This window comes from Labrus bergylta, chromosome 19 (assembly GCF_963930695.1).
Source record: "Labrus bergylta chromosome 19, fLabBer1.1, whole genome shotgun sequence".
NCBI classification, from domain to species: Eukaryota; Metazoa; Chordata; class Actinopteri; order Labriformes; family Labridae; genus Labrus; species Labrus bergylta.
Window position 1 is genome coordinate 11,889,535 of NC_089213.1, and position 13,243 is coordinate 11,902,777.

A 13,243-nucleotide genomic window follows, 5' to 3' on the forward strand; every position below is an offset into this window, starting at 1 on the left:
CAAATGCACGCAAAACAACAACAAAGAGGTGCAGAATGATTTTTAAAGAGACATTAACGACTTCCAAGAGATCACGACAGCTTCAAAGACAAAGAAAACGAAGACTCCAAATTTTTACCAAAATAAATACATTTACAGAAGACATAAAGAAGTCAGAAGCAAAAATAAATAGATGGAATAAAAAAAAGATATAAGTAACCATAGACTGTTCCTGCAGGGGACGCTGGAGTCCCATGGATGGCGGTCTCCATGCTGGAAATACTGTCTCAGCCTAACTTTCAGTCAACCTAACGACAGGCTGAGAGCTGGAGCTCAGGCGGTTTTTAAGCCTCCTGACAAACCGTTACACCGCGCCCGCCTGTAAATCAGGTCAGCTACACGCCTTAATGTGAATAACTCTAATCCTTCATCAAATTAAAACTGATGAGTCATCAAAACATTCACCCCCCCATACTGTGTGTGCCAATTGAGACATGAGCTAATCAGACCTATTTGTTTTTTTGAACCAGGCTGTAAACATGTTCATCTCTGCTGTAAAAACAGGCTTTTTAGAATGGGTGTGTATGTGACTTCCTGTGCTTCTGAAGCCAGCCTCTAGTGGACACTCGAGGAACTGCAGGATTTTACACAACAACAATGTTGCTACAAAGAGAAATGAAACGACCTCAACGGCTGACCTGATGTTTGTTATTATTTCATCACTTTCTGTCTGGGGTCCTCTGATCTCCGTAATTTTACGACGTAAGAGGTTAAACTCTGAGGAGACGTGGAAACTCAGCAGCAAAGGGCCCAGGTCAGATTGAAACCCACACCCTCTGCACATATGGTGCACGACATAACGGCAAGGTTATCCAGCGTCCCTTCATGTTGTATTTTTAAACTTAAATTTCTCCCTCTTCTTCCTCTTTGGTTTGTCATAGCCCGGCTCTTAGACTGTGACAAAGATGGGAGACTCACCAGTACACTAATAAATAAAGTCATTTATTTATTGATCAAATAAATGATCAAAACTTACAAAACTTGTAGATTTAAAGAATCTGTAAAGTCAGTTGTGTAAGATGTGGGTGTGTGGATCAAAAAGCAAAGATGTGTTGGTCAGACAAGTCTCTCTCTAGAGGTCTCACAAAGACTGACAGCTGCTCTGATTTAAGCACGAGGCTCACCGGGCCCAGGTGTGTCCCATCTCCTGACTGTCTGCACCCCAGGTCTGCAGCCCTGGAGACAGAAGGCAAGCACCAGGAGTTTCATTCAGAATACATAATAAAATCTTATGTTTTGGACTGGCCTTAGCAGACGTCCATGGACAGCAAAGTTTCGGCTCTCTCTACTGTAACCATTTTTATTGGTGCTTTAATATAAAGCCAATGAAGCCCCAAACCGCTGTTCTTAAGACGGCCACCATAGGCTGGCCTCAATAGTGAATCAAGCCCCATGTTCAAATATTCAGATGTGCAATGTAACGTTATAAAGTAGTGTTTTTTTGTATGTGAGGCTTGAATGATTGTTCATTAAACAGTAAAAGGGACCCTGAAGCTTCAGTGTTTAGCCAGCTCTGCATCTGTCTGTTAACCTTTCTGCGTTCTAACCTCTCTCCATTTTTCAAAAGCATCTCCAATATTGATCCTAGTTTGAGCAAGTTTCTGCTCGTGGAGCTTATTAGAAACATGCAGAGGCTTTTTAATTGGGTACAATCACTTCTATCTGAACCAGTTCTCTTGCCCGCTTCCATCGCTGCAACACCTGATGGTTTGACATGATAACTGGTCTCATATCTGGCAAACCGAGGGGCGTCCAAAACGGCCATGTGGGGGTGGGTGCCTTAAAACCGTCTACCTTCTCTGGTCCAAACAAATCCAGAGCATTCAGGACCAGAATCTAAAGTTAGAAGGGGGACATACTGGCTGCTGCATTGTTGTCAGAGAAGCCAGCACTTCAACATAGTATGTTTCCTTAATGTCTGATCATATAGTAAGGTCACGTTATCATTTCACTAACTACATATCTTACTGATTGGTCCTTTAAGTTAAATGAACATCAAACTATTTGTCCTGAAGCTGTTTGTAGTTTTACTGAGATATTTGTATTTCCTGGTTCAGGTTAGAAATGTTGACCCTCAGGGGAGACAAACACACAAAGCACACAAATGTTTATCTGTTAGCAACAATGACTGAAAAAACAAGTGGTGCTCATTATGATGTTTTTTATTCTGATTTATTTGTGATGTGAGTGATAGCAACTCAGCATTCAACATGCAGTTCTTTAATTTCCATTCAGTTCCCGAATTTCCCCTCTGGGGATCAATAAAGTATTATCTTATTTAAGGTCTACAATCTTAAAAAATAATTGCTGAAAAATAATTTTGCCTAAAACATTGAAAAAAAAAGTATTGCATTGTGAGTCATCTTCTAAAAAAGAGTGCATTAAAAGACGAAATGTTAAAGTCAAGCAAATACATCACAGAGTGCTACCTTCACTGAGGTTTAGATTATACAAACCTCCAGTAGGGACAAGAATGACAAGCTGACGTGTCAGATGTTATCAGTGCAGACACACACAGCACAACACAAATATAAATAGCTTATTTACAGCACTGAATCATGAATTCTTAGATTGTTTAATTCTTCACACCCCTTCAACAGCACGATTGCACAACATGTGTCATCACAGCAACGAAGAGTGAGATCACACTGAATTTATTGATGAGGGCAGACGAGGTTGTGGTTGTGTCAGCATTGGCTGCACCGGTATTGTTCGGGGCAGCTGTGGTTCCACCAGCGTTGGTCGGGGGAGCTGTGTTTCCACCAGGGTTGGTCGGGGGAGCTGTGTTTCCACCAGGGTTGGTCGGGGCAGCTGTGGTCATAGTGGGGGCAGCTGTGGTTGTTGTTGGGGCAGCTGTGGTTGTAGTGGGGGCAGCTGTGGTTGTTGTTGGGGCAGCTGTGGTGGTTGTTGGGGCAGCTGTGGTGGTTGTTGGGGCAGCTGTGGTTGTTGTGGGGGCAGCTGTGGTTGTAGTGGGGGCAGCTGTGGTTGTTGTTGGGGCAGCTGTGGTTGTAGTGGGGGCAGCTGTGGTTGTTGTTGGGGCAGCTGTGGTTGTTGTTGGGGCAGCTGTGGTTGTTGTTGGGGCAGCTGTGGTGGTTGTTGGGGCAGCTGTGGTTGTTGTGGGGGCAGCTGTGGTGGTTGTGGGGGCAGCTGTGGTTGTTGTTGGGGCAGCTGTGGTGGTTGTTGGGGCAGCTGTGGTGGTTGTTGGGGCAGCTGTGGTTGTTGTGGGGGCAGCTGTGGTGGTTGTTGGGGCAGCTGTGGTGGTTGTTGGGGCAGCTGTGGTGGTTGTTGGGGCAGCTGTGGTTGTTGTGGGGGCAGCTGTGGTGGTTGTTGGGGCAGCTGTGGTGGTTGTTGGGGCAGCTGTGGTGGTTGTTGGGGCAGCTGTGGTCGTTGGGTTTTGAGCGTTGCAAGATGCTGTGTTTGGTAGAAATTTTTGATTAGTTACAGATTTATTCAATTCAAAACTTGTAATGAAAACACAAACACAAAGTTTTCTCTCACCAACAAACAGAAGAAGGACGACACAAATCTTTGCAATCATGGTGAATGAGTTGTAGTTTCTCTTCTTTCTTTCTGAAAAATGAGCTGTCAACAGAAAAAAATCACAAATTAATATGAATACATTTTAGCTTACTTTAAGAGTAATGACTAAAAGTTGCGTTATATTTTCATGTCTACTGTCCTGGGAAGAATTAAGTCTGAAATGTCCGTACAACAACAAGTTCTTTGAACAATGTCATACTAGCCTGAGAACTCTCTTGGTATGAACAACTTTTAATGGGTTTTAATAGGTGAATATACAAAGTAATAATTGCTGGTTCCGCCCTAATTAATGACAGGATACTGTAAATGTCCTCCTTCTGATTTATGACTTCATGTCTTTAATAATACCATCATAGCTCTTTCTGGAAAATGAATTTGTAAAAACAAGTGACCGGTGGCTAGTAGTTAGCGGTTAGTGTGTTTGCCCCATGTACGGAGGCTTAAGTTCCCAAGAGTGGACGGCCCTGGTTTGAATCCTTTCCCACAAGTCGTTCCCCACTCTCTCTCTCTCTTCACTGTTTCTGACTCTATCCACCGTCCTTTTTGTCAATAAAGGCATAAAATCTCATTTTATACCTTATTATATCTCCTTTTAAAGACAGTGATAAACAAAGGCCCTGAACACATTAGACGCATCATTAATGTCACTTAAACTTAAAATAACAAAATGTGTTCAAACTTGTGACACACTTTAATTTGTATAAAAATGTCCATCCACAGAAGACACGTAAGAGTGCTTCACTTAAAATATTTTAAAACAGTCTTATAAAAATACAAAATTATAATAAAAATCTCCAAAAGAAAATCTTCTATTTGGTTTGAAACATTTGCAGCCTAAAAAAGTAAAAGAGAAATAATAATGTGACCATGAAAATTCCAGTTATCCCGCTTTAGACACACCTTTATTAAAGATCCAAAGCAGCCATAATGAATAAATGCGAACATTGAAAAAAGCATTGCTTGATTTAGTAGGTATATGAATATTGGATAAATGAAACAGGTACTTACAGGTGTTGATTCTCTTCTTGGATGTGTTCCGCTGGAGTGGACGAAGCTGTGGTGCCCTCAGATTTGAGCTTCTCTTTTTTATACACAGGGTACGTGACATGGACATGGTGAACAATGGTAATTCTCGTCATTAAGGTGTGTGACGAATCCTAATTATAACCTCCCTGCACATGAACTAAAACATGACGAACTCATCAATAGGCTAAGATGTCACACATGTAAAGTGACATTCTTCTGACATGACATTTCAATAGACCAACCCTGGTCTACCAACCCAAATAAACTTTAATGTCCTTTCTTTGTTGCTACTTTCAGTTGTTGAGGTCATTAAATATTCCTGCTGCACTTCCCTCCTGAAACCTGTACCTGTGTACTACTTACCGTAATCTGAAGTCAGAAGTCATTATAAAGAAGGTGGAAATAAAAAAGGGGATGATCGGTTCGACTTCCCATCATCCATAATATTGTTTGGTTGTTTGACAGAATGAATGGGTGAATGTTTCTGAGCTGATTTGATTGTCAGTCAAGAAAAATATAATGCTGGTTGAAGTTTAAAAGCATCAGAGATTTATCCGGAAGTGAGGATAGAAAAAATCTATTTTAAGTTACCTCTTTGAAAACATCTTACGTTACCCCTTAACATCTGTTAAAAGTTCCCATTTGAAAACATTGTGAATTAACCGTAAACCTCTATTTTAAGTTATCCATTTGTGAACATCTTAAGTTACCCCTTAACATCTGCTTACATCGCACAAAAAATAAGGAAATTTGTTTATTTCTTTGATGTAACAAAGCTTCTTGTCAATAAATTTTATACCGTTGGAAAGTCTGTTTATTTCCCTTTTAAATAGTGCCACGTTTGTAAGTAACATGCATTTGTGGGATAAGCAGCAGAGCTGAGCATGTGGGTTGCGCCCACGAAAAACTTCCATATCTTCTCTGCCAATGCCAAACAGCTTATTCTGCTGTGCACAAACATCATGCCACCCATGCATAAGCCAGTGCCCCAGTTGCTTTTGGACGTTGATGTGAATTTATGATTATTGATAAGCATTTGCTTATTGCAATTTTACACGTGTACAAACAGTAGCTCAATTCAGCTGATGTGTGTTATGTAAATAAATGCAAGCAATTTGATGCAAGTAGCTCTTGGCCACTTTCATTTTTTCAAAGTAGCTCTCAGATGAAGAAATGTTGGAGACCCCTGGTTTAGGGGAATGGGCTGCATGTGGGGAGTTGGATACCCTGTGAGGGGAATCAGCTGATTGCAAAACACAGAGGAAAGGCCATAAAGGAGTGGAACAAGCTCCCCACAGATTTAAAAACTTGCAAAATATGAAAGGGGGGGTACATACGGTAGCATGCTCTTTTTGGATGTGTAGGGGGGCTTGGGAGGTTGGTAGGTTGTATTTTAGGTAATGTGGCTATGGTATTAGCTGGTTTTATTAGCTCTTAAACATATCTTGTATTGTTTCCCCTCCAGGGACTGCAGATGGAATCCAGCGGAGCTAAATCTGGTCTCTCATTAATTGAGATGAATGTTTATTTTGTACACAGTCCCTGACAAACTTAACGAGAAGCTAAAACTAAACTTAGGCCAGATGTAAGAAACCCTTTACACACATACGGAAATCTCCTGAAAAACTCCAGAGACTACCCGGAGGGGCTTTAGGCTATATGTGAACACAAACAGCCAATATTTTTGTGCTGACTTTACCTGGAGTTTCTTCAGCCAGACCCCTAGTATTTTTTCTGCAGAAAGTCAGAGTGAGCTGATGTGAGAACGCAGCAGGATATTCTCCAGAGGATCCACCTCAAGCCAGTGGGACCCCAGTGACGTTTACATACAGTGACTGCTGCACGGTGAATAAAGTGTCTGCACGCGATCACTACGATCTCTGTGCATGTAATTAAACGGCTGCATTATTTTTTCTGTTCGTCAGTATGTTGTTCTCCACTCTTTTGTGGATGTTGTCATCCCATTGGACTACACATAGCATTGATATAAAGGCAAATAATCTCATTATAACGTTGTGTAGCGGACTCTGTTGCTTCGGTCGCTACTTCCGCGTTGTTTATTTTTACGTCACATCTTACTTTAGGAAATCCCCCGATCCCCCTCCCCTCTGACAGGGATAGTCTCTTGCTGTGAGGATTATGCATGAACGGCTAGGTTGGGAGAATCTCCGGAGCAGTCCTCCTGTAATTATCTGGATATTATCCGGAGTGCATTTGTGAAAACAGCTCATGTGATGCATGAACACATCCTGTACGTTTGTGTTTTTTTTTTATGTTAATTTTATCATTGTGTTGTTACCTTGTTGTTTTTTTTATCTCTGCTCTGTAAGGTGACCTTGAGAGTTTTGAAAGGCGCCTTTAAATAAAATGTATTATTATTAACACCAAAAAGGTGTGAGACCACAAATCACCTGACCAGGTGCCCTTTGTATATGGAATGAATACTGATGAAAAGGAACTTGTGGCCAAATGCAGAAGGAATATTTTATTTGCATTGCTGCTTATCTTGATCAGTATATAAACATGTTTACAGCCTGGTCCAAAAAAAAGAGACTTCTATTAAATAAATGTTCTTGCAATCAGTGCCCCCTGCTGGCCTTTGTAAGGAATGCAGAGATATGCATGTGTGATACGCATTTGAGACCAAGAGACTCGCTCCACCTGTTTTTGTACAGTCTACCTTTTGTCAGTGTGTGTTTATGTCATTATATGAGTGACATAAAGCGGAATGCGGACTCATGACTGACTGTTGGTCACATCTAACACCCACATTATAATCAAGTCAGACAATGTAGCATCTGTTTCTCTAATAGGGAAATAGGTGTTGACCTTTAATTCTTAAATGGGTTATAACAGTACTAAGGGTAGTTGTGGAGGTTTTTTCCGGAGTCCTTTAATGTTCGTTCAAACATGTGGTTCAGAAATATTCAGCCTAGTTTACATTTTTAACCCATCCAATAGTTTTCTCATTCTCTAATGTTTGTGTAGTACAGTTTGTGAATGAATGAAACCTTTATTGCCCCTCGAGGAATTTGTCTTGCAACAAGAGCATGATAAAATAAAAGGGACAAAAGACAACAACAGCCACACTGGACAGCCCATAACGTCATGAACAAAACGGATAACACTTTGAACTAAGGTCACAAGATTCACCATTAACCAGACCGCAGGTCACACCTACACATTCACACCCTGATGGTAGAGGCTGCTACATAAAATGACCATCAGAAGTAACTAATCCCATTCTTACGCTGCCGACTAAGCAACAGGAGTAATCTAGGGTTAAGAGTCTTTCCTAAGTACACATCGGACATGTGGCTGCAGGCAGGGACGGAGTGGGACTACAAAACAGCCCTGGACTTTGACTCGGCCAGCCCACAACAATCAGTACGTGGAATGTCATCAACGCCTGGCACGGGTGTCACAATACTTTAATCATGACTCATGACACTATACCATCCAAATTAGCACTGATGTTGATTATAACATCATCTATTCCATGCAATCTTATGATTACTTTATTACTCAATAATCTTAATTAAATTATGCAGTAATTAACTTACTGCACAAATAATAATGAAAATACACCACTACAAATGTAACTTCTGTATTCAAAGTCTTCAAAGTTTGTAAGTATTATCAGAAATCTGTAACGTTACCAAAACTTTAAAAAGTAAAAGCACAACAGTTTTTTATATATACAGTATAGCCTATTTCTTAATATTACTGCATGTGGCATTTTACACCTAAAATGTTTAAAGTGGAGCTGTTTTAACTACTATAATCATTATTTCACTTTATTTTATTTCATTTATTTTTTTTGCATTGTACTGAGCAACACAAACTGGGTATAGATAAAAATGTAGCAACACCTGAATAACATTTGTTAACATCAGCCAGCAAGTAACTCTCTTTCTCCCTCTCTCATGTCATGTTCCATACTTACTTGCCCTGTATCTGTCTGTGGAACTTCCACCAGCTCATCTCTCTGTCCCTCATCATCACGTGACCCTACCATGCTGAGGCTGCACAACTGTCTGGCTCGCCTCAACACTCTCTTCTTCACTCATGCTGCTAACTTCTTGGATGCTGCTGCTAACGTCAACTTGTGCCTCAGTGCTGCTGCTGGCTGTGCTGCTGCTGCTGCCGGCTGTGCTGCTGAACATTTCAGTGAGCTTGCGACATTTAGCGGCTTCACTTTCTAAATGTCGCATTTTTTTTCCCTCGCCTTCCCAGCCAAACCCTTTTCTTTGCGTTTTTTACCGATGTTATCCATATTTTTGTGCTTTACTACTACTACCAAAGCTGAAGCTGCAGGTGGAGCTGCTGTAGCGGTTGCTACTGTTTCCTCCACTACTGATGCTAGTGTTGTCGTCCTTGTAGTTCCTCCTGGGGTCACTGTGGATGTATCTGGAGCCCCTGTTGTTGGTCTTATGCCCATTGTGGTTGCTTTTGATGCTCCGGTGGGAGGGGCTGTGGTTGTCTCTTTGGATAATGTTGATACTCTCATGGACAATAAAGTTTGTCATTTTGGCTTCACCCTGGGATACTATTGTTGTTCTTTGCGCTAGTGTTGGTTCAGGTGCTGCTGTTGATGTAGTTGCTCTTGATGCCACTGTTTGGGCTGTTGTGGTTGAACCAGGTGCAACTGTGTCTGATGCTGCAACAACAGTGGTCATTGTTGATGCAGCTTTGGCTGTTGTTGCAGTTGTTGTTGGTGGTGTAACTGTAGTTGTTGTGAAGGAACCAGTAGTTGTTTTTGGGGCAGCTGTGGATGTTGTTGGGGCAGCAGTTGTTGGGGCAGGTGTAGTTTCTGTTCGTGTAGCTGAGGTCGTTGTTGCAGCTTCTTCTGTTGAAGCAGTGTCAGTTTTGGTTGTCATTGCAGCTGATATGGTTGTTGTAAGGACAGCTGTGATGGTTGATGCTGATGCAAACTGTTGAAACAGTTGTTGTTTGGGTGGTTGAGAATGTTCTTTTGGTAGCTGTGTTTGTTGGTGATGCAGCTGTGGTGGTTACAGTAGTTGCGGTAGATCCAATAGCAGTTGTTGATAAAGAAGCAGTGACAGTTGTTTGTGCAGCAGCTATGGTTATTAGGGGCATTTTTGGTTGCTGGGGTTGTGGTTGTTTTAGCAACTGTGGTTTTTGGAGCAGTAGTTGTTTTTGGTATTTGAGCAGGAACAATTGTTGTTTGGGCAGATTTGGATGTTATTGCAGCAGCTGTGGATAACAGTAACGCAGCTGTGGTTGTTGTTGATACAGCTGGAGTTGTTGCGGCAGCTTTGGTAGCTGTTCCAGCACCTGTAGTTGTTGTTACAGCAGCAGCTGTGGTTGTTGTTTTGATTGCTGTGATTGTTTTTGGTGCAGCTTTGCTTTTTATTGGAGCAGTGTTAGATGTTCCAGATGGTGTGGTTGTTATTTGGCCATATGTGATTGTTTTAGCAGCTGTAGTTGGGGCAACTGTGGTTTTTGTTTCAGCAACTGTGGTTGTTGTTGCTCAGTTTTTGGTATTTTCAGAAGGTGTGATAAATGTAGCGGCAGCTGTAGTTGTTGTTGCAGAAGCTGTGGTTGTTGTGGCAGCATCATTGGTTGTTGTTGTGTCAGCTGTTGTTGTTGCTGCTGGAGCTTTGGTAGTTGTTGGAGTAAATGTGGCACTTGTTGTTGTAGCTGTGGTTGTTCTTGGAAGAGATGTGGTTGTTGCTGCAGAAGCTGTGGTTGTTGTTGTTTGAGCAGCTGTGGTTGTTGTTGGGTCAGCTGTGGTTGTTGTTGGGGCAGCTGTGGTTGTTGTTGTATTTTTTATGATACAAAAAAAGAAGATTAATGTTCAAAGTCACAATTTAAAGTACGTAAAGATGTGCATCCAAACTCCCACATAGTCTAACTTTCAACAAGACATTAATTGACTAAAGAAAATATGCTCCATTGATATAAAAATACAAGCAGCCCTCTGCAAGAAAGAGCTAATAGTTGGTTTAATTATGAGTCCCGCCTCTGACAGGGCAAATAGCAATGACAGTTTAGGATTTTTGGGATGGCCAATCCTAGGGCGGCCCATGCAATCCCTGCCCAACCCTCTAGACCAGGGGTGTCAAACGTACGGCCCGCGGGCCGGATCAGGCCCGCGAACGGGTTTAATCCGGCCCGCGAGATGATTTTGTGAAGTACAGTATTGTAAAAAAAAAAAGAATTTTTTTTTTTTTTTTTTTTATAAAAATCCTTCCTAGCATTACATGGATTGCATTGACTGGCACTGATTAATTTGTCGTACATTGAACTACTGGACAATTGTGTGTAACTGGAAGTCGCTTTGGAATGTAACGTAAAATGAGCTGCTATTTTTCAATGAAAGAAACTGCTGTTCTAAATGTGTCCACTAGATGTCGCAATAGCAATTATGTTAAGCAAGCAAACTTTATACCGGGCTGAGCAGGGAGCAAGTATAAACAGGTAGTACAGCTTGCCCGGAGCTACCTTGTCGTTCTGCCTTATACTTTCAACATTATGCGCTTTGGCACTCTCATTGCCCCAAAATGTCTCTGTCAAAAAGACGAAAAGTGGACACAGAGTGCAGAGTTTTCCAAGAAAAATGGTCATCGTCCTTTTTATTCACGGAAGTAAATGGGAAACCTGTGTGTTTGGTGTGCTCACAGCATGTTTCAGTGCTGAAAGAATACAACCTTCGGCGCCACTATGAGACCCTTCATGCTGACAAATACCACCACTTGCAAGGACAACAGAGAATAAATAAAGTTAATGAACTGTTGGCCTGTCTGAAGAAACAGCAGTCTGTGTTTAGTCACAGCAGAGAAATCAATGATGCTGCAGTGAAAGCCAGCTACCTTATTGCTTATGAAATTGCAACGACTTCAAAACCATTTTGTGATGGTGAATTTGTGAAAACATGCATGCTGAAGGCTGCAGAGCTCGTGTGCCCTGAAAAGCGTTAGGCTTTTGCAAATATCAGCCTGACAAGAAACACAATTGCAGACAGGATTTCTGATCTTTCGGCAGATTTGGACAGCCAATTGAAGCACAAAGTAAAATCATTTATTGCGTTTTCAGTTGCAATTGATGAAAGCACGGACATTACAGATGTTGCGCAACTGGCCATATTCATTCGCGGAGTTGATGACACTTTGACCATCACAGAGGAGTTTGTGGAGTTGGTGCCAATGATGGATACCACAACAGCGGCTGATATTTTCACCGCCCTCATCAGAGCATTGGACAGGGTCGGAGTGGACTGGTCCCGCGCTGTCAGCCTGGCTACAGATGGTGCGCCGTCAATGATTGGGAAAAAAGCGGGTGTTGTGACAAAATTCAAAGAGAAAGTGCAGACTGCAAATGGAGGACGTGATTTTTGGACTTTTCACTGTATTTTGCATCAGGAGGCATTGTGTTGCAAGTCATTAAAGATGGATAACGTCATGAAGGTGGTCGTCCAAACTGTTAATTTCATCCGATCGAGAGGCCTGAATCACCGTCAGTTTGACAGCCTTCTCAGAGAGAACGACCACAACCATGGCCTGCCATACCACACCGAGGTAAGATGGTTAAGCCGAGGTGCTGTGCTGAGGCGTTTCTTGGATTTACAAGGGGAAATTGAAGAGTTCATGGAAAAAAAGGGAAAACCAGTGGTAGAATTTCAGTCCACAGAATGGATGCAGGACCTTGCCTTTATGGTGGATATCACACAGCACGCGAATAACTTGAACAAAATGATGCAAGGGCGCAACAGAGTTGTCACACAGTATTATGACAGTATATGTGCGTTCAAGTTGAAGCTGTCATTGTGGGAGATACAACTCGCGGGTGGTGATGCTTCTCACTTTCCTTCTCTGAAAGATGTATGCGCGACCCAACATGCTGCACACATGAAGCGGTTCAAAGACAAAATAACAGGACTATTGCGGGAGTTTGAACAACGCTTTCAGATTTTTGGTGAACTGGAAAAAGACTTCAAAGTTTTTTGCTCACCATTCACCGCGAATGCCGCAGATCTGCCCGTCAACATTCAACTTGAAATAATAGACTTGCAGTGTGATTCAGATTTGAAGGGCAAATTTGCCAAAATTGGCTTGGACACATTTTATCAGAATCTCTTGCCAGGTTACCCCAACTTGACAGCCCTTGCTGCAAAGGTGTTGTGCATGTTTGGAACCACATATCTTTGTGAGCAAGTGTTCTCTGTAATGAGCATCAATAAAACAAAGCTGCGCTCAAAGCTCACGCACAAGCACTTGATTGAAATTCTGAAATTAGCTGCCACTCAGGATGTGACGCCTGATATTGATGCACTTGTGAAAGCTAAAAGAGGCCAGGTTTCAGGAGTAAAATAAACAGTGGGTAACCCCACTTAAAAATGCTGCATGAGACACTGCACCCTGATATAGATGTGAACATGAATGTCTTCTGTAGAGATTTAATGAAAGTGAATCGTGTGGGATTTACTATAATAATGTCAGTCACTTCAGTTCATAAGTTTGGTTGATTGACATTTTTCATGCATTGCACAGCTTTTATTTTTCTATCAATAAATAGTGTAGCCTACAAGGCAAGGAGTAACTCAACCTTATTGAATAGTTTCTACCTCAGTTTGTATGGTTTGGTTAGCCCAGGATTAATATGTGGAAATGACAAA

General features: G+C 41.8%; 1 protein-coding gene across 1 annotated transcript; it reads right to left on the reverse strand.

Annotated features, from left to right (window-relative positions):
- Positions 1-2,185: 2,185 nt before the first annotated feature.
- Positions 2,186-5,099, reverse strand: LOC136177173 (uncharacterized). The gene is made up of 3 exons (XM_065948558.1): positions 4,588-5,099; positions 3,538-3,621; positions 2,186-3,450 (listed from the first exon to the last, which is right to left on the reverse strand). Exons 1-3 carry the CDS (start codon positions 4,716-4,718, stop codon positions 2,727-2,729), a joined length of 939 nt encoding a protein of 312 aa, XP_065804630.1. The 5' UTR covers positions 4,719-5,099; the 3' UTR covers positions 2,186-2,726.
- Between the last annotated feature and the right edge of the window lie 8,144 nt (positions 5,100-13,243).